A 25,761-nucleotide genomic window follows, 5' to 3' on the forward strand; every position below is an offset into this window, starting at 1 on the left:
TTTACAGGGTAACCCACACTCAGAAGAAAAAATGTTCGATTTTTAAAACGGACATTCAGTAGCCATGGTGCCTCCTTACAATCTTTCTCTATTTCATGACAGTGCCAGTGCCCAACCCAAGCACTAATGCAGTGGCAGTTATTGGTACATCACTGGCCATACTCTGGTAACCCATCAATGAATCACTGAGAAGACAAGGATAGAAGGGAAAGACTAACCAAATTACCCCTTCCCAACAGAGTAACTGATGTTTTCTGGTAGTAAGAACCAATGGCAATAAGGTCAGAGCAAACCCTCCCTCAGCATTTTGTCAGAGGACCAAATTACCTGAAGAACCATTTCCTTCCAAGCAACCCCAGCCAGGTGTTCAGGTCTTCCAGACAGGCTTTTCACTCTGTTCCACCAACTTCTGATGTGTCTTGGTGGTAACTCAAGACCTTCACAGTGGCAGCACCCAGGCTTTGAACATCCCTAACAAGGAAGGCTTTTAGCGTTTGCCACCAGCAGGCAAAAACCTTTTCATTTAAACAGCTGCTTTGTCTATTTAACAGCTTGGTTTTCTCTGCTTCTCTGTGTTTTAATTTTTTGTTTTTAATTTAATGATGTTCTTAATTGGTTCACATTTTTATATATTCTTATTTGATTTTTAGATGGTTTTATTGTGTTATGCTTATTTCTATATAGCTTTTTTTAATTGTGGATTTTATTGTTGTTAGCCATTTTGAGCATTTTCCTTTTTTACGGAAAGGCAGGGTACAGCTTTTCAAAGTCAATAGATCATATTCTTCACATTCCAAACATATTCAACATATTAAAGAAATATAATTTTCTAATCTCACTTATTTTTTATCCATGTTTTGACAAATGTTTATGAAGGGAGACCACCTTTGTTTACAGGTGTGTATCCACTGTCTTCCATCAGCTGCTCTAATATAATTTGTTAATTTAATTTGTTAATTTAGAAATTCATGCTGCATCTCACAATGCTACTTTAGCTGCTGGCATAGACACAGCAGGTAAAGCCAAACCAGAAGATTAAAGATTAAATCTATTTGGGAAAGTAGATTTCTGATTGCAGCATTTGAACTTCTGCAGAATTCAGAATCTTTGAGCAGAGGCTTGGGCTGGTGATGTGCGAGTGTGGTGGAACCATAACACAAATTCAAATCAAAAGTACAAAATATTAAATATGAAGTATTTAAGGTGTGATTAGATATTACTAGAACAAAATACCTTAAGATGCCAGTTTAATTAATGGGACAGGATGCTGGTCGTTTTTAGTCATCATCATTCCATATCTCTGTGTAGGTGATCATATGACTTTCCTCTTCTCCCAGGCATTTTAGCATGTGTTTTTAAATTGTTTTTTTAAAAATGTGTTTTTAAATTTGTATATTTGTTTTTAATGTTTTTAATTGTTGTAAACCACCTAGAGAGCTTCGGCTATGGGGCGGTATACAAATGTAATAATAATAATAATAATAATAATAATAATAATAATAATAATAATAATAATAATATGGAGAAAGTACCATGTCAACAAACAAAGTATATGGATATGTCCTTCTGTGATTTCCATGCTTCAGCAGACAGTATATTGTTACAATTGCAAGATTAACTGCAGAACTGTGATCTGCACACTGCTCGTTTTCATAGTACTTTTCTTTACGCAATGACGGCATGCGAATGACTGAAGATGAAGAAAATTCAGCAGTGACAATGCAAACAGAAGGGGGGGAATTACATGGGGCTGAAACAACAACAACCTTGGTCTGTACTCCATAGTACAAATTTTACAAAGAAGATTTATTCAAAGTTACATTATTAAAAGCATCCCTGAGATATAATATAAAATGTCTATTAAATACAATAATGCAAATTACTACATGACAAGCTAACACTGTGGTTTGTCACAAGCAAGACACTGAGATTGTCTGTCAGTAGCTAGAGATGGACAGTTCATGTCAATTTCATGTGTTGTCTTTCATGAGTCCATCCCATTCTGTTTCAAGAATAATTACTTTCAAATCTACATATTAGTCTAGGAGTACAGTTCAAGTCAGTTCATATCACAGAAATCTTATTCCTCAAGCATCCATACAAGAAACGCCTTAATGTTAAAACTGTACAGTTAGCAGATAAGGCCTTCCAATAGGCCTTCCTTGCTATGTCCATGAAGTCACTATGTGTCATTGGCCTCACATTAATATCACATCACTCTGTTACATGCATTTTATTACTATGATTACAGTTTCAGACTAATAAACATTGCTACTTTGCCAGGTCAATCAATGTAGAACCTATCTGTGTCTATTAGGAATTCCTACATAATTGGACAGTCTGTGTCCTGCATACTGCAAGCCATTCAGGTGAATTCAGGTGATTTTGTCTCTACCCAATACTTTCCAAATGTTTCCAAAGATGTATTTGCATGGGAAATGGCTCGTATGAACTGGGCTCTTGTATGAACTGGGCATTATCATACCTCTTTACACAGTCATGTCTTCCCTCAAAGAATCCTGGGAACTGTAGTTTGTTAAGGGTCTTGAGAGTTGTTAGGACACCCCTATTCCCCCCTCACAGAGCCATGCTTCCCAGAATGGTTTAATAATCAATCCCTCTACCCAAGGAACTCTGGGAAGCATGGATCTGTGAAGCGAAAAGGGGTCACCTATAAACTCTTAGCACCTAAGCAAACTACAGTTTCCAGGATTTTGTAGTAGAACAATGACTATTTGAAGTGGTGTCATAGTGCTTTAAAAGTATAGTGCTTAGGGGTCGTAGCTACTGAATCTCAGTAACCACTCCTGGATCTGAAGTAGCTATGCAATGTACTTTGGTATCTGTAACAAACAATAGACTTGGCTGTGCATGGGCAATCCAGGTTGCATAAGATATCCTCTGTATAAGATATCCTTTGCCAGGAAAGTATCACACAGACTGGCCTACTGTTCTAGTTGACCTCCTTTCACCTCCTGTTACTAGGAACTGCTTTTCTGTCTTCAATCTCAGCTTAATTTCAAAGTTGGAACGTTCTCTGCTGTGCACTCCAGATTCTCTAAGAACCCTCCCTCTGATCTTCAAAACCTGTTAAGGGCTGTCTTCTGCAAGAAAGAAAAATATTCCAATCTTGATTGTGACAAAACTACTCTTGTCCAAAGTGTCTAAGCATCACCACCCAAACATTCCCCATATTTGATTTGTTCCTCTTCTCCCAGGCATTTTAGCATGTATTTTAAATTGCTTTTTTAAAATGTATTTTTTAAATTTGTATATTTGTTTTTAATGTTTTAATTGTTGTAAACCGCCCAGAGAGCTTCAGCTGTGGGGCGGTATATAAATGCAATAATAATAATAATTTGAGTTATCTCCTCTATGTAGAACATGCCTGAGTAATTTTAGAATCATAAAGATATGATCTTTAATTTCACCAAATATTTTTGCATAGCTTTTAAATCCTATACACATACAAGGAAGACTCATTTGGAATGCAATGTTTTCTATCTCTCCCTTCTCTGTCTGAAAGGCCCTGAGTTTAACATTGCTGTCATTTTTTTTAACCCAGCTCAAGCACTGCAGCCATTTCTCAACATTAGCAGCAGATTTCTGTTGGCTTGTTACATTATTTATGCAGAGCCTATACTATACTATACTATACTATACTATAATTATGCCTATACTATAATCACTGTGTCATTTGCACTTGTTAGGTACAAGGAAAAAAGTTTTTTTCCAGACTTAAATACCCTGAAAGGTAGGCAGTAAGTGGAAATAACTGCTCTCCCTTCTATTAGTCTCAGGGTTATTTATACCTCTGCGGATTAGTACGGTACAGTGCAATTAGGCTTTAGAGGTACCATGCAAATCGAAAAGTTTCAAGAGCTCTTAGGAACAATTAACCCCTAATGCATTAACACACTCTGTCAGTGAAGCTGTTTTCCCCCTGATTATGTTCCAGTAACAGTTTCTGAAAGTGACTTTCCAATGAACAGTTAAGAGAGAAAGATGTGAAGAAAGGATAGGTAGAAGATGGGATACAGTTCTAATGTTCAGTATCAAGTGAAAGTATGGGCCGACAGTGTAACCCATTCATTTATTCTTTGGCATCCAGGAAATTAACAGGAGAACACATTCCTTTACCAGCTAATAATAGCAGTGGTAGTAGCAACAGCAGCAGTCTATAGTCTGTGGGCCACACATGCATCATGGGATCTTTTTAGCCAGACTGCAAATTCTGATAGCTCATGGCACCCAATTGATCCTTGGAGCTGATTTCCATATTCAGATATAGCCCTCAGGATGAGAGGTTTACCAACCTTGCCTTAGAAGATCATACCATAGTTTGCATGCATGTTTGTGAAACACTTATTTTGAATGAAATCAGTAGCGGCAGGTGTTAGGGGCAGAACGGCACAGCCATCATTCCAACACTAGGGTCACAGCAGCTTTCCTGGATGAGACTGGTGTAGGGCAGGGCAGTGATAAGGTTGGGGCTATATGTGGACACACAAGTGGGAATGCTAGATTGGCTCTGCTAGTGTGTATGTGCAAACATACACAAGCATGCCACCAATCTGCCCGGCACCATCCCCATCCAGGTAAGCTGCAGAAGTGCTGCTGTTGTGGGGGACAGCTCCATGGCTCTTTCTTCCCATGCTGACCACTGCCGATTGAAAGAGGGAAGCCAAAGGAAACATCATCTCTTTTTTGCAAAAAGGGACAGAAGAAACCCAAGATCCCATCATAGTTTCTCTGCAATGAAAAGTCCCCTGCCCATGAGCATCATACAAGTGCAAACACAGGCTTCTTCATGTTTCTTTGGGGAAGATCCCAGCTTCCCCCCCTTTTCTTAGCCCCTTTATGATTCCCCACTACTTACATTCACAATGCATGCAGCAAACATCTGCCCCAGAGATACCATTTGATATATAATCTGCTTACCTCCAGAGTGAGCTTTCGGTAACACTTCCCAAGTTGAAATCATACAGCTTCGTAAGAATGAGAATCACCTGAGAGAAGAAGAGAGGGAGGGGAGAAAGAATCTACCTTTAGTTTTCTGAAAAAGATCTATATATAACACATCTGAAACCACCCAAAAGGAGAGCTTAGCACATCTATTAAAGTGGGGTTATTACAGGATCAAGCAAGGAGCCGGGAGAAGGCTAAGGAGGGGGAATCATTAGCTTGCTATGTCCTCACAGCTAGTAACTTTTTTTCCCCAAATTCAAAACATCCTCAGGAATAAAATAAAACATCCTATCAGAATTAAAGTTGCTGGCTTTTCAGTTCCCTACAGCTTCATCTGGGTTTATTTCACTTACAGTGCACGTCTCTGCCTGCTTACTCAGAAGTACTATAAGTACTGCTGACTTTCTCCCACTAAAATGTGCATAGGATGGCAGCGTAAAACACAGCCCCAGAACTCACTTGGGTCCTCATATAACACCAATCTACCCAAATTACTAGGGTGAATAAAGAACAACAAGAGTCCACTACTGAAAACTGTATCTTTGTGACATTTCGTATCTTTGTGTTTTTTATTGTATTTTGTTTTGACAATACTGTTTTACTGGGTTTTATGTTGTATCTCTGTTTTTATAATACTGTTTTATTGCTTTTATTTTCTATGGTTGTATACTGCTTAGATTCTTAAATATTAAAAATATTTTAAATATTCAGCAGTTTAGAAAGGCTTCTAAACAAACAGACATTTTTTTAGAAACTATCCTAAACGTGTCCCAGTTTGCAAGCACTAGTTATTAGTACATTTCCTTCTTCCATAGTTTGGAATGTCAAGCTGCAAAAGCCTAACACTCTAGCCCATGGTTGGGGATGTATTTATTTATTTATTTATTTATTTATAGAATTTATTAGTCGCCCATCTGGCTGGCTGTCCAGCCACTCTGGGCGAAGTACAACATAGGCATATAATACCTAGACACTGAAAATCTAAAAACAATGAAGATAAAATCTAGCCCACCCCAAAAGCCTGCCTGAAGAGCCAGGTCTTCAAGGCCTGGCGGAAACTCATCATAGAAGGGGCATGGCGGAGATCATTTGGGAGGGAGTTCCACAGGGTAGGGGCCACAACTGAAAAAGCCCTCTCTCTAGTCCTCACCAGTTTGACTGTTTTGACTGATGGGATGGAGAGAAGGTCTTTTGAGGCTGATCATGTTGGGCGGCATAGCTGATGATGCTGGAGGCGCTCCTTTAGATAGACTGGGCTAAAACCGTATAGGGTTTTAAAGGTCAAAACCAACACCTTGAATTGGGCCCGGTAAGCAACTGGTAACCAGTGCAGCTCTTTTAGCACTGGAGTGATATGATCTCGCCAGTGGCTGCCTTTAATCAGGCGCGCCGCCGCGTTCTGTACCAGTTGCAGCTTCTGGACTGTTTTCAAGGGTAGCCCCATGTAGAGCGCATTACAGTAGTCTAGGTGAGAGGAGACCAGGGCATGTACCACCAATGGGAGCAGATGATTGGGAAGGTAGGGGCGTAGCCTCCGTATCAGATGGAGTTGATACAGCGCTGCCCAGCTCACAGGCGAAACTTGAGCTTCCATGGACAGTTGGGAGTCAAGAATGACCCCGAGGCTACAGACCTGGTCTTTTATGGGCAATTGTACCCCATTGAGCACCAGGTCCAAATCCCCTAACCTTCCCTTGTCTCCCACGAACAGTACCTCGGTTTTGTCAGGGTTCAGCTTCAGCTTATTCCTTCCCATCCAGCCACTCACCGATTCCAGGCACTTGGACAGGGTTTCTACAGCCAACCTTGGTGAAGATTTAAATGAGAAATAGAGCTGTGTGTCATCCGCATATTGGTGACACTGCAGCCCAAATCTCCTGATGATAGTCCCCAGCGGCTTTATATAGATGTTAAATAGCATCGGGGAGAGGATGGAGCCCTGTGGCACCCCACAAGTGAGAGGCCAAGGGTCCGAAACCTCATCCCCCAATGCTACTCTTTGGTGCCTATCAGAGAAGAAGGAATGGAACCACTGCAATACAGTGCCCCCTATGCCTAATCTCTCCCCGACCCCATCTCTTTCTTTCTCTGGCCCTCTTGATGTTGTTGATTACAACTCCTGACCATTGGCTGGAGCTGATGGGAGTTGGAGTCTAACAACCCCTGGAGGACCACAGGTCCCCCACCACTGCATTAGATACTCCAGCATAACAACCTTTTAGATGTTACACTACCCACACAGAGGCCATCCACAAAGAATTCTGCATGGTAGCACTCCATGTGACATCTGCAGGATTTGAACTCCATTTCCTACACAAATGGGAATATGTAAAAAATAGCTGGCCTTTGCTGTTACATCGTCCATTGCCCCAAAAGCTTACAAGCATCAGGCCTCATGCGACTTTCCTCGTTATGTGCTCAAATTTAATTTATACTGCCCTACAGCAAACCTAGAGTAATGACCCTGCCTTTAGCAGACATTATGTAGCTTTTTACGTACACCATCGTTATAAAAAAAAAATCTGCCCTTCCACCTTTGACTGCCTGGAAACCCCAATGAAAGAGAAAGAGATTATAAACCATCCCTTTGGACCTCAGCTTCAGGTAGGGTTCTGGCGAGTAGCAAGATCTGCCTGAGGCATTTTTGATATACATACAATACAGCCAAAATGTACAACGCATCACCCATATAAAACACACACATACAAGCAGAGCAGACAAGTCCAGACTGCAGCCTTGAACAGAGGACATTTAGCTAGCATCAAGCCAGTTCTCACAAAATAAGCTACTTCTGATTCAATTGTGGGGAAATTCAGAAGGTGGTGCATTTGAACACCTCAGAACTACAGAATTCAAGACAGCCACATTTTGGGAACAAAGTGGTAAAAGTTTCTTTCTCCATGACTGTCTTTTGTGATGCTACCCATCAAGGAACTATATATAACAAAAGTAGCTTCTTCACTTCTTTGCTTCTATCTCTGTTTTGGGGTCAGATTGGTAAACACAATCCAGAGAAATTTACACACATTTAATTATCACTAAGACTAGTGAGATCAAAGCAACCTTGCCAATAAATCCAGAAATGTTATTGGTCCATAGATAAACCAATGTTAGTTATATGTGGTATAAAAGAAAAAAAACTTCAACATTTTCCTGGCCACTTGGAAGGAATTTTTACTCATGACAGGTGACCAGACAAGTGGCTGTTTGCAAGCCTGAATCAGTGTGTATATAGTTGAGTAGTTAAGCACTGCTAATTTAAATAAGGCTTACAGCACAATCATGTGTATGTCTACTCAGAAGTTACTCTTATTGACTGCAGTGGGAATTACTCCAAGGTAATTCAAACATAAGTGGATCTCTGTTTCTTTAGATTCTGCCCAGTAAGTCAAAGGACATTATTTCTTTCTTTTCGTTTTTAATCTCGCCTTTTGCACGAGGTGGTATACATGGTTCTCCCATTGCACATTTTATCCTCACAACAGCCCTGCAAAGTAGTTTCGTAGAGAGATACTGAATGGCTAAAGATGTCTTCATGGCTGAGTGGAGATGTATACTCCAGTACTTTTCCCACAATACCACATCGGCTCCATGTAGGGAGCCTTTAGCTTTCACCTTTGCTGCTAGAAGTGCACAGGATCATAGCTATGGGTTAGCCTTGGCCTAGCAGCCTCCAGGGAAGCAGGGTCATTGGAGTGAGTTGTGAGAAACTCCCCCACCCCTCAAAACCAGAACTGCTACCTAACTTACACCCTTCTTGTTATTAAATGAAAGCTCTTGCTATTTATGACAGATAATTAAGATGGATTTCATTTCCTAGTGAATGATGATGAATTGCAGCACAGTTAGTTTCTGTCACTCTGGATTTATCTTGATATCTCTGATACAGCACCATCTACGCAACGCATATCCACAAAAAAAGAGATTCTCCATTTGTACATGCCAGAGTTACAGTGGGAAATGGTTTCCCTTAGTGCAATTGAACTAAATTCCGCCAATCATGTGTTCCAGAAGGGCTTATTCCCTAAAGGTGGAAACAAGGCCAATGCGAGGCATGACTGGGCTCTTGGCCCATGACAGCAGGGCAATGAGTTGCCTTTCACTAACAGCCAATGTGCCATCAAAGGCTGACTCAAATTTCTTTTCTATTCAAATCGTACTCCCCACCTGATAAATGCCCCATCAAATCACAACAGTTAAGGACCATCTCCAACTTGACAAGTAGGCATTCCTTTTCTGCTTGACACACCTCTGATAACTAGCACAGCACCAAAAGTTCCCCACACTTGTTCTATACAAAATGTGCAGATAGAAACCTAGCAATGCACCAAATTTCACACTTGTCCAAATGTTGCTATTAGGGAATCCAATGAAAATGGATTATCGAGTGGATTTCCTTCTGTCTGCCCAACCAACTTCCATTGCAGCACAGCCTCCCTGTGAAAGCTATTCTCCTTAGTTCTCTGCAATGATTTTGTAAAGAAGAGCACACTTTATACATAAATAGATATGTAAATTACTTTGCAATATACATTATTTACATATTATGTATTAAATTTATATCCTGCCCTTCCTCCTAGGAGGAGCCCAGGGTGGCAAACAAACCACTAAACACACTCTAAAACATCTTAAAAACAGACTTAAAACATATTAAAATTTCTTTAAAAATATATTTTTAAAAAAGCTTTAAAAACATCTTAAAAAGTAATTCCAACACAAAAACAGACGGAGATAAGGTTTCTATTTAAAAGGCTTGTTGAAAGATGAAGGTCTTCAGTAGGTATTGAAAAGATAACAGAGATAGCACCTGTCTAATATTTAGGGGGAGGGAATTCCAAAGGGTAGGGGCCACAACACTAAAGGTCTGCTTCCTTGGTTGTGTGGCATTGAACTCCTGACAAGATGGTATCTACAGGAGGCCCACACCTGCAAAGTGCAGTGATCAACTTGGTATATAGGAAGTAAGATAGGCTATCAGGCATCCTGCCTCCAAGCTGTATAGAGCTTTGTACACCAAAACCAGAACTTTGAACTTGGCCTGATAGATAATGGGCAGCCAGTGCAGCAGGGTAACATGTTGGTGATACCCTGCCCCACTGAGCAGTCACACCACCGCATTTTGCACCAGCTGCAGCTTCCAGACTAAGCTGAAGAGTAGCCGAACATAAAGCACATTTCAGTAATCTAGTGTGGAAGTTACCAGTGCGTAGACAACAGTGGTCAGGCTATCCCAGTCCAGAAACGGCCACAGCTGTCTTACCAGCCAAAGCTAGTAAAAGACACTCCTAGCCACTGAGCCTCTAATGACAAGGATGGATCCAGGAGCACCCCCAGACTACGGACCTGCTCCTTCAGAGGGAGTATGACCCCATCCAAAGCAGGTAACTGACCAATTATCTGAACTAGGGAACCACCAACCCACAGCACCTCTGTGTTGCTAGGATTCAGAGTCAGTTTATTGGCCCTCATCCAGTCCACCAACAAGTCCAGTCACTAGTCCAGGGCTTGAATGGCCTCTTCTGATTCAGATGTTACTGAGAAATAGAGGTGGGTATCACCTGAACTTAGAAGATCTGAACAGGATGGTTTATAGCGGATGCTACTGGAGGTCGCTGATTCATAGGGTCACCATGAGTCGTAATCGTCTTGAAGGCATATAACAACAAGAAGTCATCAGCATACTGCTAATACCTTGCCCCAAATCTCCTGATGACCACTCCCAAGGGCTCCATATAGATGTTATGCAGCACTGGGAACATAGTTTCTTCAGGATTCTTCAGGTGAGGAAGTTTCATCAGGTGAGGAAGAAACTATGTAGATACTTTCTTCACAATTCATCTCAGGATTTATTAATAGCTGCTAAAGGCAGATGTGAAGGGATGAAAGTGTTCAATCTTTTTGTGCTTTGTTCTTAGTTGTAAAGTGGTTGTTTTATGTTTAGAGGCTGTTCTTTACAGGAGGTTCAAAAGTTCAGCTCAGGATATTGAAACTTACGGTGGGGGTAAAAAAAACTAACAAATTTGAGGAAACAAACATAAAACTCTATTTCCCTTCTGACTGACCAATAGGTTGGAAGGGGGATGTGTCCATGGGAGAGTGCTCTTGGAGGGAAGCAAGAGCTTAAATCAGAAGCAATAAACCAGGAAGGAGGAGAGTACAGAGGACCTAGACTCCAGAAATACAAGAAGCTGAAGTGAGAATGTTGGAAACTGCACTACCTTTTAATAAGAAAATGTGAATTTGTTTAATTGCTAAGTAATGATCTAAACAGGGAAATGTTCTAGACAAGATTTGGATGGATGCATTTTTCTATATTATTTTCATGTTCTAATTCAATTAATTGTTGAAACTGTTTGTAACATTTGCTTTCTTTTTCTTTACAAAAACCATTTAAATAATCAAACCTACATTTCTTCTTTGTTTTTTGTTTGTTATTTAACTTTGTCTGGGGCCTTGTTTTTCCTCCCACACCTAATTGCCTTACCACACTGCCCAGTACATCTAGTTGGCTGGGATAGCACATATGTGGCAGTGGTTAAAAGGTTGTTTAGTGGAAACAGCCAGGAAATAAATATCTACTTGATGGCAATGACAAGGACCACAGCAGGGGCTGCACTAGCTTATTTGCTCTCCTCCATTCCCTCTCATGCAGCAGACCACAGATGGTGCTGTCAGAGTAGATGATGAATAAGACCTCTTCAGGAGACCTTGGAGAGTCACTACCAGCCAGAGTAGACAATACTGGACTGGAAGGACAAATAGTCTGATCTGATGTAAGGCAGAACCCTCGGTTCCTGCTTTCACTTTAATTAAGTTAAGTTGCCCTTCAGTTGTATAAGCCCTTTTCCTAAGCATTAGTGACAATACCAAAAAAAAAAGAACCACCCAGATGTGTCTAAATTGCATCAATGAATTCTTAATTCCTGCATTTTTTCAAATGAGTGACTCCCTGCAGTTGTTTATTAGGAGTAAATGTGAAACTATCCCAGTGCTACTTGCCCTCTTCCATATCTCACTGTTTCATAATGATCAAGTTGTGACCAGAAGCAAAAGCCGTTCTTTTTAAGTACATTACAAACCCTCCCCTCCCCTCCTCATACATGAGACATCTGCATATAACTGTGAGAATATAGAAAAAGACAGGCCTGGTTCACATACCATAGCAAGCCAGACTATGGCTTACTGGAACCGTGTGAATGAATGGCTCCCAGAGAGAAGCTGCAGCTGCTTTTCTCCTCCCTGTTTTTTGTTTGTTTGTTTGTTTGTTTTTGGCTTAATGCAGGGGTTGCCAACCTTTTAAGACCAATGGACACATTTTGAATGTTGAGAAAATGCTATGGGAACCAGTCACAAAATGGCTACCATGCATGCATGGCATAACACAAAATTAGAGAGAGCATTCATTGCTGCTTCCACCATCCCACCCCACCTGCCCCAGACATCCTCAGGCATACCATGGAAAGTCAGCTATGTCCTGCTGGTCCTGACTAGGGAAATCACACAGTACTGATTTCCCCACCACACATGCAATGATGCTGTTGCTGGCTAATAACAGGAAGCATTCTCCAGGAACAGGAAAAATATACAAGATGGCCAGACCATACTCATTCTATTGTGCACACACTCACCACATGCATACAGACAAGAGACACAAATGCATCTGTCTCATACTCACTCAGGCATATGCACACACTTTACATATACATTACTCCCTCTCTCTGCCCAGGTGCATCTCTTCCTGTCTAACACAGACAACACATACAGATCACACACACACAGACAACCTGTTCCTCTTTCTCCCAAGTGCATCTCTTCCTCTCTCACAGACATGGGTGTACACAGGAATATTTCCAAGTGTGGGGAAATTTTCCAGGGTGAGACAAAGACTAATTTAGTACCACTCCCGATATATATGTATATGTGTGTGTGTGTGTGTGTATACATATATAGTATTTTATGTATTTTAATTGTATTTTATGTATTTTAATTTATTTTAATGTTTTTGTGATTTTTATTGTTTACAATTTTATTATGTACGTGTTTGATTTTATTTTTGTAAGCTGCCCTGAGTGCCCTAGGGTAGAAGGGCGGGATAGAAATATTTTAAACAAATAAATAAATAAATTTCTCACAAAAAAAAATGGGAATAATGATGTCGGTGCATTTTGCCTCACATCTGAGGTTCTAAAAATGCTAGGAACTTCCTTTATAAAAAAAAGCTGGGGTTCTGGTTTTCACCCCAGGGGCACCAATGAAGGCCTCTGTGGGCACCATGGTATGCTGGGTTGGCAACTCCTAGCTTAGCCTGGCATCCAAATCCAGGTTCATAGATAAGTGTTCTCACTAACCATGAGCTGTAGCCAAGACCGACCTTGCTCATGATTTGTAAAGAGAGACCTAACCATGAGCTTGAGTTCAGATGACATACTAAGGCAAACCATGGCTTAGCTCAGTGTGGCATGGGAGTAAACAAAACAGAGAGGCTGCAAGTTTCTCTCCAGGAGTCTGCAGGTTTATGTGGTCCTGGGTAAGCCATAGTTTTTCTTACTGTATCATGCAAACAAGAGTCTTATATGTAAACCATGAATAATAATGTTCATAAGAAACCCAAAGCGGTTTCTGTAGCTAAATCTTAAACACCTCCATAACTATATTCTTTTCAATCTTGAATTAGATAAATTAAGGTTCTCCAGTAGTCTAGCTCCCCAGTCTAGCTGCAACATTTTCATGGCCTTCCACATGAAAACATCAATCAAGTTACAAACTAAGGTGTTAAATCTATGGGACCCAGTTGCTTTTTTAAGACCATGCAAATGTCTTTAATCTATCCTGGCTGTTTATCACATTCTGCTGTCATCTCAAGGCCTCCAATGCCTTGCTTTCCATTAAAAGGTTTTAACATATTAACAGTTATCTGTACTCTGAAGTCAATGTGTCTGAAATGTAGAGATCAGCTCTCATTTTTTCCACTTTAAAAGAACGGGCAATTTGGGGCTATTTAGGCTATATTTCACACTGACATGTTGGTATCTCAGAGGTAATCCAGACACAAAGTTTGCCCATCTTCATTTGTGATTGATTATATCCAAACTGGAGCTAGAGAAGGCAGCAGTTTTCCTTTCATTTCCCCATCTCCTCTTCTTCCCTGCCATATTTTCTGCTCGATCTTCAGACCTATGACGCATATTGTAGCTTAAGAAAAATGAAACAACCCTCCCCCCCCAAAAAGGTGATAAATTTTCCCAAGGCTCTGAGGGTGGTATCTTAGCAAAGGGAATGACTAGAAGATATGATCCAGTGTGGGTTGTTGAATCAATAAAAGTAAATTATGGAGGCTTTTTTGCTACGGCACCCTATAATGCATGATAGAGGACTCTTAAATCATATCACCGCCAGCTAGTGGAGATTGTATTTATTTTTAACCGACTTACATAGAGATAAAGCTCAGGCTTCTGTTATTTTAAGCAAGCGAGATGTTTTCTCTAGTGAGAATGCCTGTTTACTTGCAGCAGGGCCATCTAGCAGTGCTAGCAAAGATACTGTGGAGAACAACTGGAGCCAGGCGGAAGAAACGATTAGATAACGTAATAGGTCTTTTTCAGATTCTAACTTCTGTGCGTCAGGTTACATGCAAGCTGATTTCCTTCTTGCTGTGTTTGTTCATACCTTGGGATTTTACCCAAATGCCCTGTGTTTTGCTGTGAGTTTTAAAAGGCTGAATAATATTCCCTGTATCTCCTTAAAGATGATCTCACTCCGACTTATGTCTGATAATGATAAATAATACCAAGCTTTTTCTGTAGAGCCTCTTCCATGAGAAGATGAAAAGGACTTTGTAATCTAAATTCTCAGCCGGCTCTCCCAAGAATTTAGTAATTGTGTCAGCACTCAAAACTACGGTGTAAGAATGCCCAATAATTGTGTTTATCGGTGCTGGTAAATAGCATTTTAAGTGACTTACTAAGAAGCTAATGCCACCAGTCAACAATATCTGAGATTGTTTCACAGTTTGCTAACCTGAAACACCCATTCGTATGTAGCTGTTTTTAACTACACACATCTTAGTGCCCTGAAAATGGGAGTGGAGGGGACAACAAGCACCATGCCACCCACTTGCAGCAAGTAGGTAACAGCTTTTCCTTCAATAGATAAAAGATTGCCTACAAAAGCTTATGGCACAATAAATCTGTTAGACGATAGCTGGGCAGCCCAGAGCCCAAAGCCTGCAGACCACAAAGTCTTCCATACATTCTGCCACTACCTTGCCATGGCAGGCATAGTGATTTGTGAGGGGGAGGGAGTAGGTAGGTGAGTGAGTGAGTGATGTATGAAGAGGAGAGAGAAAGAGAAAAAGGATGTCCCCACCCATTTTGGCCCCAGCCACTTTTGGCTTTGGCTCTGCCCATTGAAATATGATTACTGACCATTTTCCCCTCAGAGAATACATCTCTTGAGCCCAAAAAGGTAATCCAACCCTGTGTTGGACCCTAATTGTAAGGCATCTGTGATCTGAAGGCCAAATGCAACAATGAGACTATTCTGGAATTCTATAGATTGTGCGTCAGCGAGGAAGAATTTCTAGCACTTGGGATGCACACAATTAGAAAAGCATTAACAGATTACGACTTCGAGTCAGTTGTGAATAGAGCATCATCAGAGCAACCAGATAGACTCACCAAAGGAAAGAGATGGCAGCCATTACACTAAACAAGGCAAAACTGGAGAATGGGAGTGGTTGGAAGTAGCCTAAATCAGCCCCCATTCTCGTTGCACAATCCTGTTCCATTCTAGGACAGATGTGCTCTCAGAACAGGAATAGAAGATTGCTTCTGGGCTGGGGACACCAACTGAATTGTTCTTTCTGCATTTCAGACCATGCAAGTGGGCTTTTGTAAGACTCTAAGTGAAATCATATCCTGTGGAAGAAGATTCCCATGTCGATCCACACATATATATCCACATGTTGATAATTTGATATCTGCTCATCGTATTATCACTTGTTAACAGATTATGACCATATAACCACCCAATGTGCTTTGCATTGCAGGAATGACTTAGGAGAGCACTGCTGTGAGCAAACTTTTTCCTAGGAATTGGTCATGTTGGGGGTCTAAATTCACACAAAAAGAGAACTGCTGTGTTAAGATAGATGTGTATTTCAAACATTTATTAGTGAGACTTGGCATAGCCTCACTTGGCTCTAGCTTTTACAGAAATATTATAATTTATTATATTTATATCCCACACTTCCTCCCAAAGGAGCCCAGGGTGGCAAACAACATGCAGTAAAACAATTAAAACATCTCAAAAACATCTTTAAAACATCAATACCAGTACAGATAGACTGTATGTATGTATGTATGTATTGCTTGCTCCATACCAGCTAAGTATAATATATAAAAATGATTGACATTACACACATAGGAAAAGTGACTTTATGCACATTTGACAGGAATGTCCTGGTATAAAGGCTTTTTGAAGGAAGATTCTATATATGATCACTACAACAGTAAAGCAAGAAATGCCCTTGAAGCCTTTAGTAATTTTACTTGGTTATTTTGAAGGTAATGTTGAATCAGGAATACAAGAGTTCATATCTAATATGAATTAGGACTGGAGAAGTACAAGAGTTAATTTCTAATATGTTCTTGGAGCTAAGAAGTAAGGTGAACCTAATGCACTGAGAAAGTGGCTTGCAAGGACTTAGGCGTGAACAAAAATGGCCATGTTCACTGAATATATCCACCTAAGAGAAAAGGGGGGGGAGAGACATTTGGAATCAAGTGATTTTCCTTTATTTTTTTATTTAATTTTGATAGCGAGCAATAGAAGCTTCCCTATTTTGTAGATTTCTGTTTATTATACCGCCACAAGAGTGGCTGTATACTATAGCCAGCGTGGATTTTTTGCATTCCACAATGTTAAATTGAAAATACCCCCATACCATTCTGATGCTTCCCATACTCTTGTGACACAGGACTTTATTTGTTTAAATTAAAGATGTATTTTGCTTATTTGCTGCTTAAAGTAAAAAGTGCTGGGTCTGTTTAGAAATATAGCACAGTAAATTGACAGTTAGCTTGCTTGTGTGTTAATCTGCTGACAAGTTAATTTACTTGTGTGTGTGTAAAGAGAAATGCTAATTTGCTGACATGCATTATCATTGTTTGTTTAAAGCTGTGTTTGCAAAATAGCTATAGCTGGGAAAATCAGTTGTTGTTGCAAACTACAGCTGTACTGTAGAAAAGTATCAAACTATGTTGCAGAAATACAAGGCTAAAATGAACATAACAAGATAACAAGTGTGAAAAACAATCTCCTAATATGGTTACCAGGAGGAAATGGGTATGGACTAATGATGTAGTTATGATGTAGTTATTATGATATTGATGCATGCATAATTAGTAAAACAAAGCTTATAAAAAGGCCAGCACTGCAGTGTTTTGCCAGAACTGGCTTGGCCCTTCTCCACGTGCACGTGTTAGCAATAAATATACTCCATCCTCCATCTTGTTTCGTTCGTTTCTGAGACTCTATTGGGTGAGTATTGGGAGCGGATCCAAGCTACTAGCACCCCCAAAAGGGGCTAGGGCATTTTGTTTGTTACAACTGGCGATACTCCGCCGGGACTCATCTTGCTGGCATTCCTCTTTGCCTCGGGTGTGGTCCACAGGGAGTTGGGAAAAGTGCGCACCAGGCTACCTTCAGCCTGCCCAAGCCTGTGAGAGCGGATCGGGGCGACGAGGGATCGCCATAATGACTCCCTTTTAAATCGAAACAAGGTTGGAGAGGAGCAGGGGATTGAACTTGAACGTTCCAACGTCTTTGCTTGGCAGGGGTAAGAAGCCCAGTGGGCTTAAGTGTGAAGAGAGTGGTGTGTGAAAGTGTGTGCATGAGACAGGGCTTATCCGCAGCGGTTTACCCTGAAGCGAGTGTGGACCGTGAGTAGCGCGTTTCCCTACCTCCGCAAGGAGAAGGGCCGCGAAAACCGGGAAGCGAGTGTTGTACGTCATCTGTCCGTTGTTTTGTCTCAGACACCCCCCAGGTTAGACGGAGAGGCTGCCCCCAAGTGTTGTACGTTCTCTGCAGAGGGCAGAGGGGACTAGACACGGGGAAAATGGGGCAGGGTGCGTCAAAACAGGAGAGGATAGAGAAGACAGCACACAGGGAAGTTAAGAAAGGGTCTGGAAAGACTCAAAAGAAAAAGGGCGACTGGAAAATGACTCCCCTTGAATGTGTTTTGCAAAATTTTGCTAGATTTAAGAAAAATGTTATTTCTTCCGGAGGGCCAGTCCTGAACGAAGAGCAATTGTCAATGTTTTGTGATGAAGAGTGGGTGGGGCTGGGCATTGGCTGGCCACAGGGAGGCACATTCAATATCATTAGGGCTAGACAGTTGGAAGCCACCCTTTATGAGTTATTACCAGACGAGGAAACCTCGTGGTATTATGCAAGGGGTTGGAGAATCATCTGTCTAGACCCACCACAAGAATGTGTCCTCCAAATGGCACTGGCTCAATGTAAAATTAATGAGGGGAAGAATTGGAAAATTAAGCCCCCAGTCCTCCAGGCAGAAGAAGAGGAATGTTTAGTTTCACCTACGGCCCCACCCATGATTCCTCTACCGCCACCTCAGGGTCCGGTGATTCCTCTACCAGCACCCGCATTACCAGTGCTACCACAGGTGGTCCAACAGCCACCAGCCCAAATTCAGCCACCAGCTCAGACGCCACCACCTCAAAATCAGCCCCCAACGTATCAACCGTCAACTACCCCGCAGACTCAGTCCACTAGTTCTGGAACTCCGTCTGGAGCTGTACCAGCGTTCCAGGATTTAAGTCAATCTTTAGGGCGGCTGAGTCAAGAATATGATATGTTGGATCGTTATACCCATTCTGTATTGCAAAGTCAGGGTTTGGGAGCTTCGCCCCAAACGATACATCCACGTCTCCAGATGATTGAGGAAGTTAGGAGGGAGAATCAAGAAGTAAGCGGACATACCTTGCGGAGTGGGCGGACATATAGTTCCACTCCTATAGGCAATAATGCAGGAAGAAATAACCCTGAAATGGAAGATGTTTTGGCTGACGGTACCTTTATGGGACCGATGCGACAAATGCTTGATGGCCATGGACAGATTGCTTATGTGCATGTGCCTTTTACTACATCTGATTTGTTTAATTGGAAAAACCAGATGCCATGTTTGAGAGAAGACCAAGATAAGCATTGTCAATTGTGGGAAACTATTTTTGCAAGCCACCATCCCACTTGGGCAGATATACAGACATTAATGAATACCCTTCTTAGTCCAGAGGAGAAGTCACTGGTACTTTCCCAAGCTAATGCTCTCGCATTAGAAGAGCAAAGACAAGGTGGCAATGCGCCCGGTTTGGCCCCAGCACATGTTTTACCAACAGCAGAACCTCAGAGGTGAGTTCAAACCCCAGGAGCAGCGGCCCCTGAAATTACCACGTATAGACGATTGATTTTATATGGATTTAGACATGCCATTCCTAAACCAATGAATGTGGCAAAATTATATGAAATTCATCAGGAAAAGGAGGAAACTCCCTCTGCTTTCCTTAACCGCCTTACTACAGCTATGCGGAGATTTACTACCCTTAATCCAGAGGGTGCTGAAAATCAAAGGCTCCTAATTTCTTTGTTTATTGGCCAAAGTTCCACAGATATTCGAAAGAAATTGCAGAAGGTGGAAGGAGTGATGGGTATGGGACTGGGACAAATAATAGACATAGCGTTCAAGGTCTATGTAAATAGGGATGAAGCAAGCAAGAGAGAAGAAAGTTGATGAAGAAGCAATACAGTATGATTGAGAAGCAATGTGACATGATTGCGGCAGTGGTTGGTGTGAATCAAAGGGACAAAGAAAGAGGGCCAAGGAGGAGATTAGAGAAGGACCAGTGCGCTAAGTGCTTGAAGAAAGGCCATTGGGCAAAGGACTGTAGAAATGAGAAGGTACCTAGGTCCCGCCAAGATGGATGAGGAGGCCCATATGGCTATAGAGAAGTTCCTGGCTCTAGGGATGATTACAGGGAACCCAGGACAGTCTCAAGTTCTGCTCCGAATCCACCCTATGTCCGGATAGCGGCTGCCAGTGGGCAACAGGAGGAATCAGAATGAAGGTGGACGGGATATGAGGGCGGCTCGTGGGAAGAACCATATGTTTCCCTTACCCTGGATAATTCGGCAGTCCGAGGACTAGTGGATACAGGAGCGGCCTTCTCTATGATTCCACGAGCATTGTTCCGTCTACCCTTGACCCTCAGTAAAGAAACCAAGGATGTAATGGGAATAGAAGGAAAGCGTAGTCGAATCCCTTTGTCCCAACCCATCCAGGTACGCCTTCCAGGAAGAGAAGATAAACAGTAACATTTTACACATCAGTTTTTGGTTTCGGATGGTTGCCCTATTGCAATATTTGGAAGGGACCTTCTAGCAAAGCTTCAAGCCCAAATCACATTTAGAGGAAAAACCTTGGAAGTGATGATACCAAAGCAACAAGAATGCGCTTTCCAAATGATCCTAAGGGGGGAGCCAGAAGTTAAAGAGAAACAACAGTGGGAGCCTCCGGAAGGAATTCACCCTGATATTTGGGCCAGAAAGAATAATCCTGCTCGTGCGGTCAATGCTGAACCAGTGAAGGTCAGATTGAAGCCTGGGGTAGGCCCAACCCCAGTACGCCAATTTCCTTTGAAGCCAGAAGTACGCCTAAGTTTGAAGGAACTAGTGACGGACTTCATCCAGTATCGATGGTTACATCAAACTACTAGTCCTCACAATACCCCCATATTTGGAGTTCCCAAGGAAGGCCGCCCAGGGCAGTATAGGATGGTGCAAGATTTGCGAACTATCAATGAAAAAGTTCTAGAAGATGTTCCAGTAGTGCCAAACCCACATACTCTGTTGGCTCATGTACCTGGCGATACTACCTGATTTACTGTTATTGATTTAAAAGATGCATTCTTTTCAATACCTCTTCATGAGGACAGCCAAGACCTTTTTGCATTCCAATGGGAAGACCCAGTTGACCATCGGCAGTGTCAACTAACCTGGTCCGTATTACCTCAAGGATTCATCAGTTCTCCATCTGAATTTACTAAGGCATTACAGAAAGATTTAGGACCATGGTATCAACGACAACCAAAGTCAGCATTGCTGGTCTACGTGGATGATCTTTTGATCTGTAGCCCAGATAAGAGGAGCAATGAACAAGATGCTGTGAGCCTATTGAATCATTTGCATGCTTGTGGATATCGAGTGTCCAAGGATAAGGTACAATGGAACCAGAAGCAAGTAATGTACCTAGGATACCAACTATCACAGGAGGGACGAATGTTGTCAACTGAAAGGCGGACAGCGATCTGTGGTTTACCACCACCAACAAATGTTAGGGAGCTACGATCATTTTTGGGTTTAGCTGGCTTCTGTCGACAATGGATACCAAATTATAGTAGTTATGCCACTTCCCTGTATGAGTTGCTGAAGAAGGAAACAGATTGGAAATGGACTAAAGAATGTCATCAAGCTTTTGTAAACATTAAGCGAGCTTTACAAGAGGCACCAGTCTTGGCTCTGCCAGATGGACTCAAGCCATACAGATTATATGTTTCAGAAAACAAGGGAACTGCCAGCGGAGTCTTGACACAGCAGTGGGGTCCTGATCACCTACCTGTAGGTTATTATTCCTCTCAATTGGATCCTGTAGCAAGAGGATGGCCAGCATGCCTGCGGATTGTGGCAGTTACAGGAATTCTTTTGAAGAAAGCTGAAAAGATCATGATGGGAGCCTCTGTAGAAGTACTAGGACCTCATGATTTGAAAAGAATCCTGGGGGAGAAAGCAGCTAAGGTTCTCAGCCCATGTAGGCTTACCCAGTATGAACAGCAGCTGCTAGGACGACAGGGCTTACACCTGAGAGCCTGTAACACACTGAATCCAGCAACACTACTGCCTCAACCAGGAGAGTTAGTACATGATTGTATCCAGACATTGGAATGCTCATTGAAACCCCGAGTAGATTTGACTGATCAGCCAATACCAGGACGACATTTATATGTGGATGGAAGCTCGAAGGTAATAGATGGACAACGGTATGCAGGCTACGCCGTGTGTGAGGACTTGAAGCCTGTAAAGAGTGTTAAGTTGCCGCCTACCTATTCAGCCCAGATGGCGGAACTGGCCGCAGCCATAGAGGCTCTGAAAGAATTGGATCAACAAGAAGGAAATATATACACTGATTCCAAGTATGTATTCCAAACTGCACATGCTTTCGCTATGTTGTGGAAGGAAAGAGGCTTTATTAAAAGTGATGGACACAGGATTGAGCATCAACAGATGATAAAGGAATTCCTGGAATGTGTCCAGTTACCAAAGAAAGTAGCTATTATTCATGTGAAGGCCCATGGAAGAGAAATGGATCCAGTTCAGCGAAAGAGAAATCATCAAGCAGATGAGGCAGCAAAGGAAGCAGCGCTGAGTGGACTACCATTAGAGAAGAATCTAATGAACATTATGATTCCATGGAGGGAGTTGGTCCCCCAATATTCTAAGAAAGAAGAAGATGTTGCAGTACAATATGGGGCTCAGAAATTACCTAATGGTTGGTGGCAGCTACCTACAGGATTAATTTTTGTCCCAAGGGCAGTGCTTTGAGCTCTTGTACTAGAGACTCATAAACAGACTCATCTTGGAGGCAACGCTTTAGGAGATCTTCTAATCAGACAAGTGGTTGCACCTGGATTATATGAAGAGACCAAGCGAGCAGTATATGGATGTACTATCTGCGCAGCAACTAATCCTGCTCCAAAGCCACCGCCAGCAATGGGAGGAAGACCATGGGCCTACTATCCTTTCCAGATATTACAAATAGACTTTGCAGAATTGCCAAGATGTGCAGAGTACAAGTACTTGCTAGTTATAATAGATCAGTTGACAGGATGGATAGAGGCCTTTCCCACGCGAACGGCGACAGCAATTACAGTAGCAAAGATACTGCTGAAGGAAATCTTTCCAAGATATTCTATGCCAGAGACATTTGAGTCAGACCAAGGCCCACACTTTGTGAGTAAGATAATTTGTGCTGTAAGTGTGGCCTTGGGGTTCAAGTGGAACCTTCATACTCCATGGAGACCACAATCATCCGGTCAAGTTGAACGTGCTAACTGAACAGTTAAGACTTTGTTGACCAAACTCTGCCAAGAGACTAAGCTGAATTGGATAACAGCACTGCCATTGGTTTTGACTATTATGAGAAACACTCCAAGGGGAAAAACAAAATTGACTCCTTTTGAGTCACTGTTTGGCAGACCTCCCATTGAGCCTGGGCCCCAGATAGAGATTAATGGGGAGTTGGGGAACAGACAGTTATTGGAGTATGTTACTGCCTCGCAGGGTGTCTTGTCTTCTATTCACAGGCATAATCGTGAGTTTCAGATGTTACCTTTGGATGTGGCCATCCACCAATATCAACCAGGAGATTGGGTACGAGTTCGGAAGTGGAAGCAAGAGCCTTTGCAGCCCACGTGGGGACCACCGGAGCAGATCATTCTGATTACTGAGTCTGCCGTAAAGCTCGTAGGCCATAAACGGTGGGTCCATGCCAGCAGGATAAAGAAAGTAGAACCTACAATTACCCAGGAACCAGAGAAGGGAGTAGCCAAGGACTCCCCACCTGGAGAGGCGAAGGATCAGACGCCTGAAGAAAAGTGGTTGTCGGAAACCGTGCCGGGTTTCAACCTGAAGCTCAAGTTGAAGAGACAGAGAGACTGAGATTGTATGGGAGGTTCACGGAAACCTTTTCCCATCCAGGCTGTTAGTGTATGGCTGCCAGGAGATCCTAGGAAGAAGGTTCCAATAACAGTAGTTCAAATTGTAGATACGTGTATTAAGGATAGAAGACAACACCTACATACCATCGCTCGAACCTTTCTGAACTCTGTTCTTCCACCCGATATTGATCTCAGGACTGTATGCCTGAGGTGGTAGATGGGAGGGTCTCCACCAACATTGCCACCGGAAGTATACCCTAGAGATTGGAGATTTGAATCTTTGGCAACCTGGGGACGTGTCTCAGTAAATGTTATTTTGCCCCATGTTCCGTTGATTGCCAATATACCAAATAATCCTAGACAGTATTATTATCATCCTAGTTTATGGGCAAATCTTACATACCGACGACGTGTATGGCGTAGATGGGCGGATCGATACATCCTTGATCAAGGCCCTTAAGTCAATGGGAGGTTCAGTAAGACCCTTACCTTTGAAAGCAGCTGTACAAGAGATTCCAGGAGATACCCGACCAGCGGTAGATGTGAAAGTATTGTATGCTCAGCCTAGGTTAAATCAGAAGGGCTACATACGAACAAGGTACCGTTGGAAAGTGTTGACTTGGGGCTTATTAACATTTTGGAGATTAGGATTAGAAGATATTAATATAGAATAGATCATAATTAGCAATATACCTTATGTCAAAATGGGAAGAAACTCAGCAGATATTAATTCTCTGGGCTTTAAACCTATCCTTGGTACTATTTTGTGTCTCACTTCTTTATCTGTGGTATATATCTGCTTCCCAACTCCTTTTTCCACTCAAGAAACAAGAGTATGTAGAGGTCAAAGGAGCTCATTCCAGAAGGAAGAAAGGGAAAATGTGTTTGTTGAACTTGCTCAAGAGGTAGCCAAAGGGTTTAACCTCACAAATTGTTGGATTTGTGGAAGTCCAAAAGGATTTTTAAAATGGCCATGGATAGGATTTTCCCTTGCACCCTACTGGCTTTTAAGTAATAAAAGTGAAGTACATGTTAATCTGAGCACTTGGACAGAGCCACATGAATATTGTGGGTGGTGATACCGTGCCCCAGGAGGGACTTAATACTGGGAACGATCTATCGTCCCCCTGATCAAAATGCTCAGGGAGACCTTGAGATGAGATATGAAATTGAGGAAGCATCCAAACTAGGAAATGTGGTAGTAATGGGTGACTTCAACTACCCGGACATAGACTGGCCGCATATGTGTTCCAGTCATGACAAAGAAGCAAAGTTTCTAGATATTCTAAATGACTATGCCCTAGATCAGTTGGTCATGGAACCGACCAGAGGGACGGCAACCCTGGACTTAATCCTCAGTGGGGACCGGGACCTGGTGCGAGATGTAAGTGTTGTTGAACCGATTGGGAGCAGTGACCACAGTGCTATTAAATTAAACATACATGTAGCTGGCCAATTGCCAAGGAAATCCAACACGGTCACATTTGACTTCAAAAGAGGAAACTTCACAAAAATGAGGGGATTGGTAAAAAGAAAGCTGAAAAACAAAGTACAGAGGGTCACATCACTCGAAAATGCTTGGAAGTTGTTTAAAAACACTATATTAGAAGCTCAACTGGAGTGCATACCGCAGATCAGAAAAGGTACCGCCAGGGCCAAGAAGATGCCAACATGGTTAACGAGCAAGGTCAAGGAAGCTCTTAGAGGCAAAAAGTCTTCCTTCAGAAAATGGAAGTCTTGTCCGAATGAAGAAAATAAAAAAGAACACAAACTCTGGCAAAAGAAATGCAAGAAGACAATAAGGGATGCTAAAAAAGAATTTGAGGAGCACATTGCTAAGAACATAAAAACCAACAACAAAAAATTCTATAAATACATTCAAAGCAGGAGACCATCTAGGGAGACAATTGGACCCTTGGATGATAAGGGAGTCAAAGGTGTACTAAAGAACGATAAGGAGATTGCAGAGAAGCTAAATGAATTCTTTGCATCTGTCTTCACAGTG

At 42.0% G+C, this 25,761-nt stretch overlaps 1 protein-coding gene across 1 annotated transcript in view; it reads right to left on the bottom strand.

The window, feature by feature from the left end:
- Positions 1-25,761, bottom strand: part of SORCS3 (sortilin related VPS10 domain containing receptor 3) — an 800,669-nt gene that overhangs the window by 527,551 nt on the left and 247,357 nt on the right. Inside the window, exon 2 of the mRNA XM_061636066.1 lies at positions 4,942-5,009. Within this exon, the coding sequence (XP_061492050.1) occupies positions 4,942-5,009 (68 nt within the window). The remainder of the gene's footprint in view (positions 1-4,941; positions 5,010-25,761) is intronic.

Source organism: Rhineura floridana, chromosome 7 (assembly GCF_030035675.1).
Source record: "Rhineura floridana isolate rRhiFlo1 chromosome 7, rRhiFlo1.hap2, whole genome shotgun sequence".
Lineage (NCBI taxonomy): Eukaryota > Metazoa > Chordata > Lepidosauria > Squamata > Rhineuridae > Rhineura > Rhineura floridana.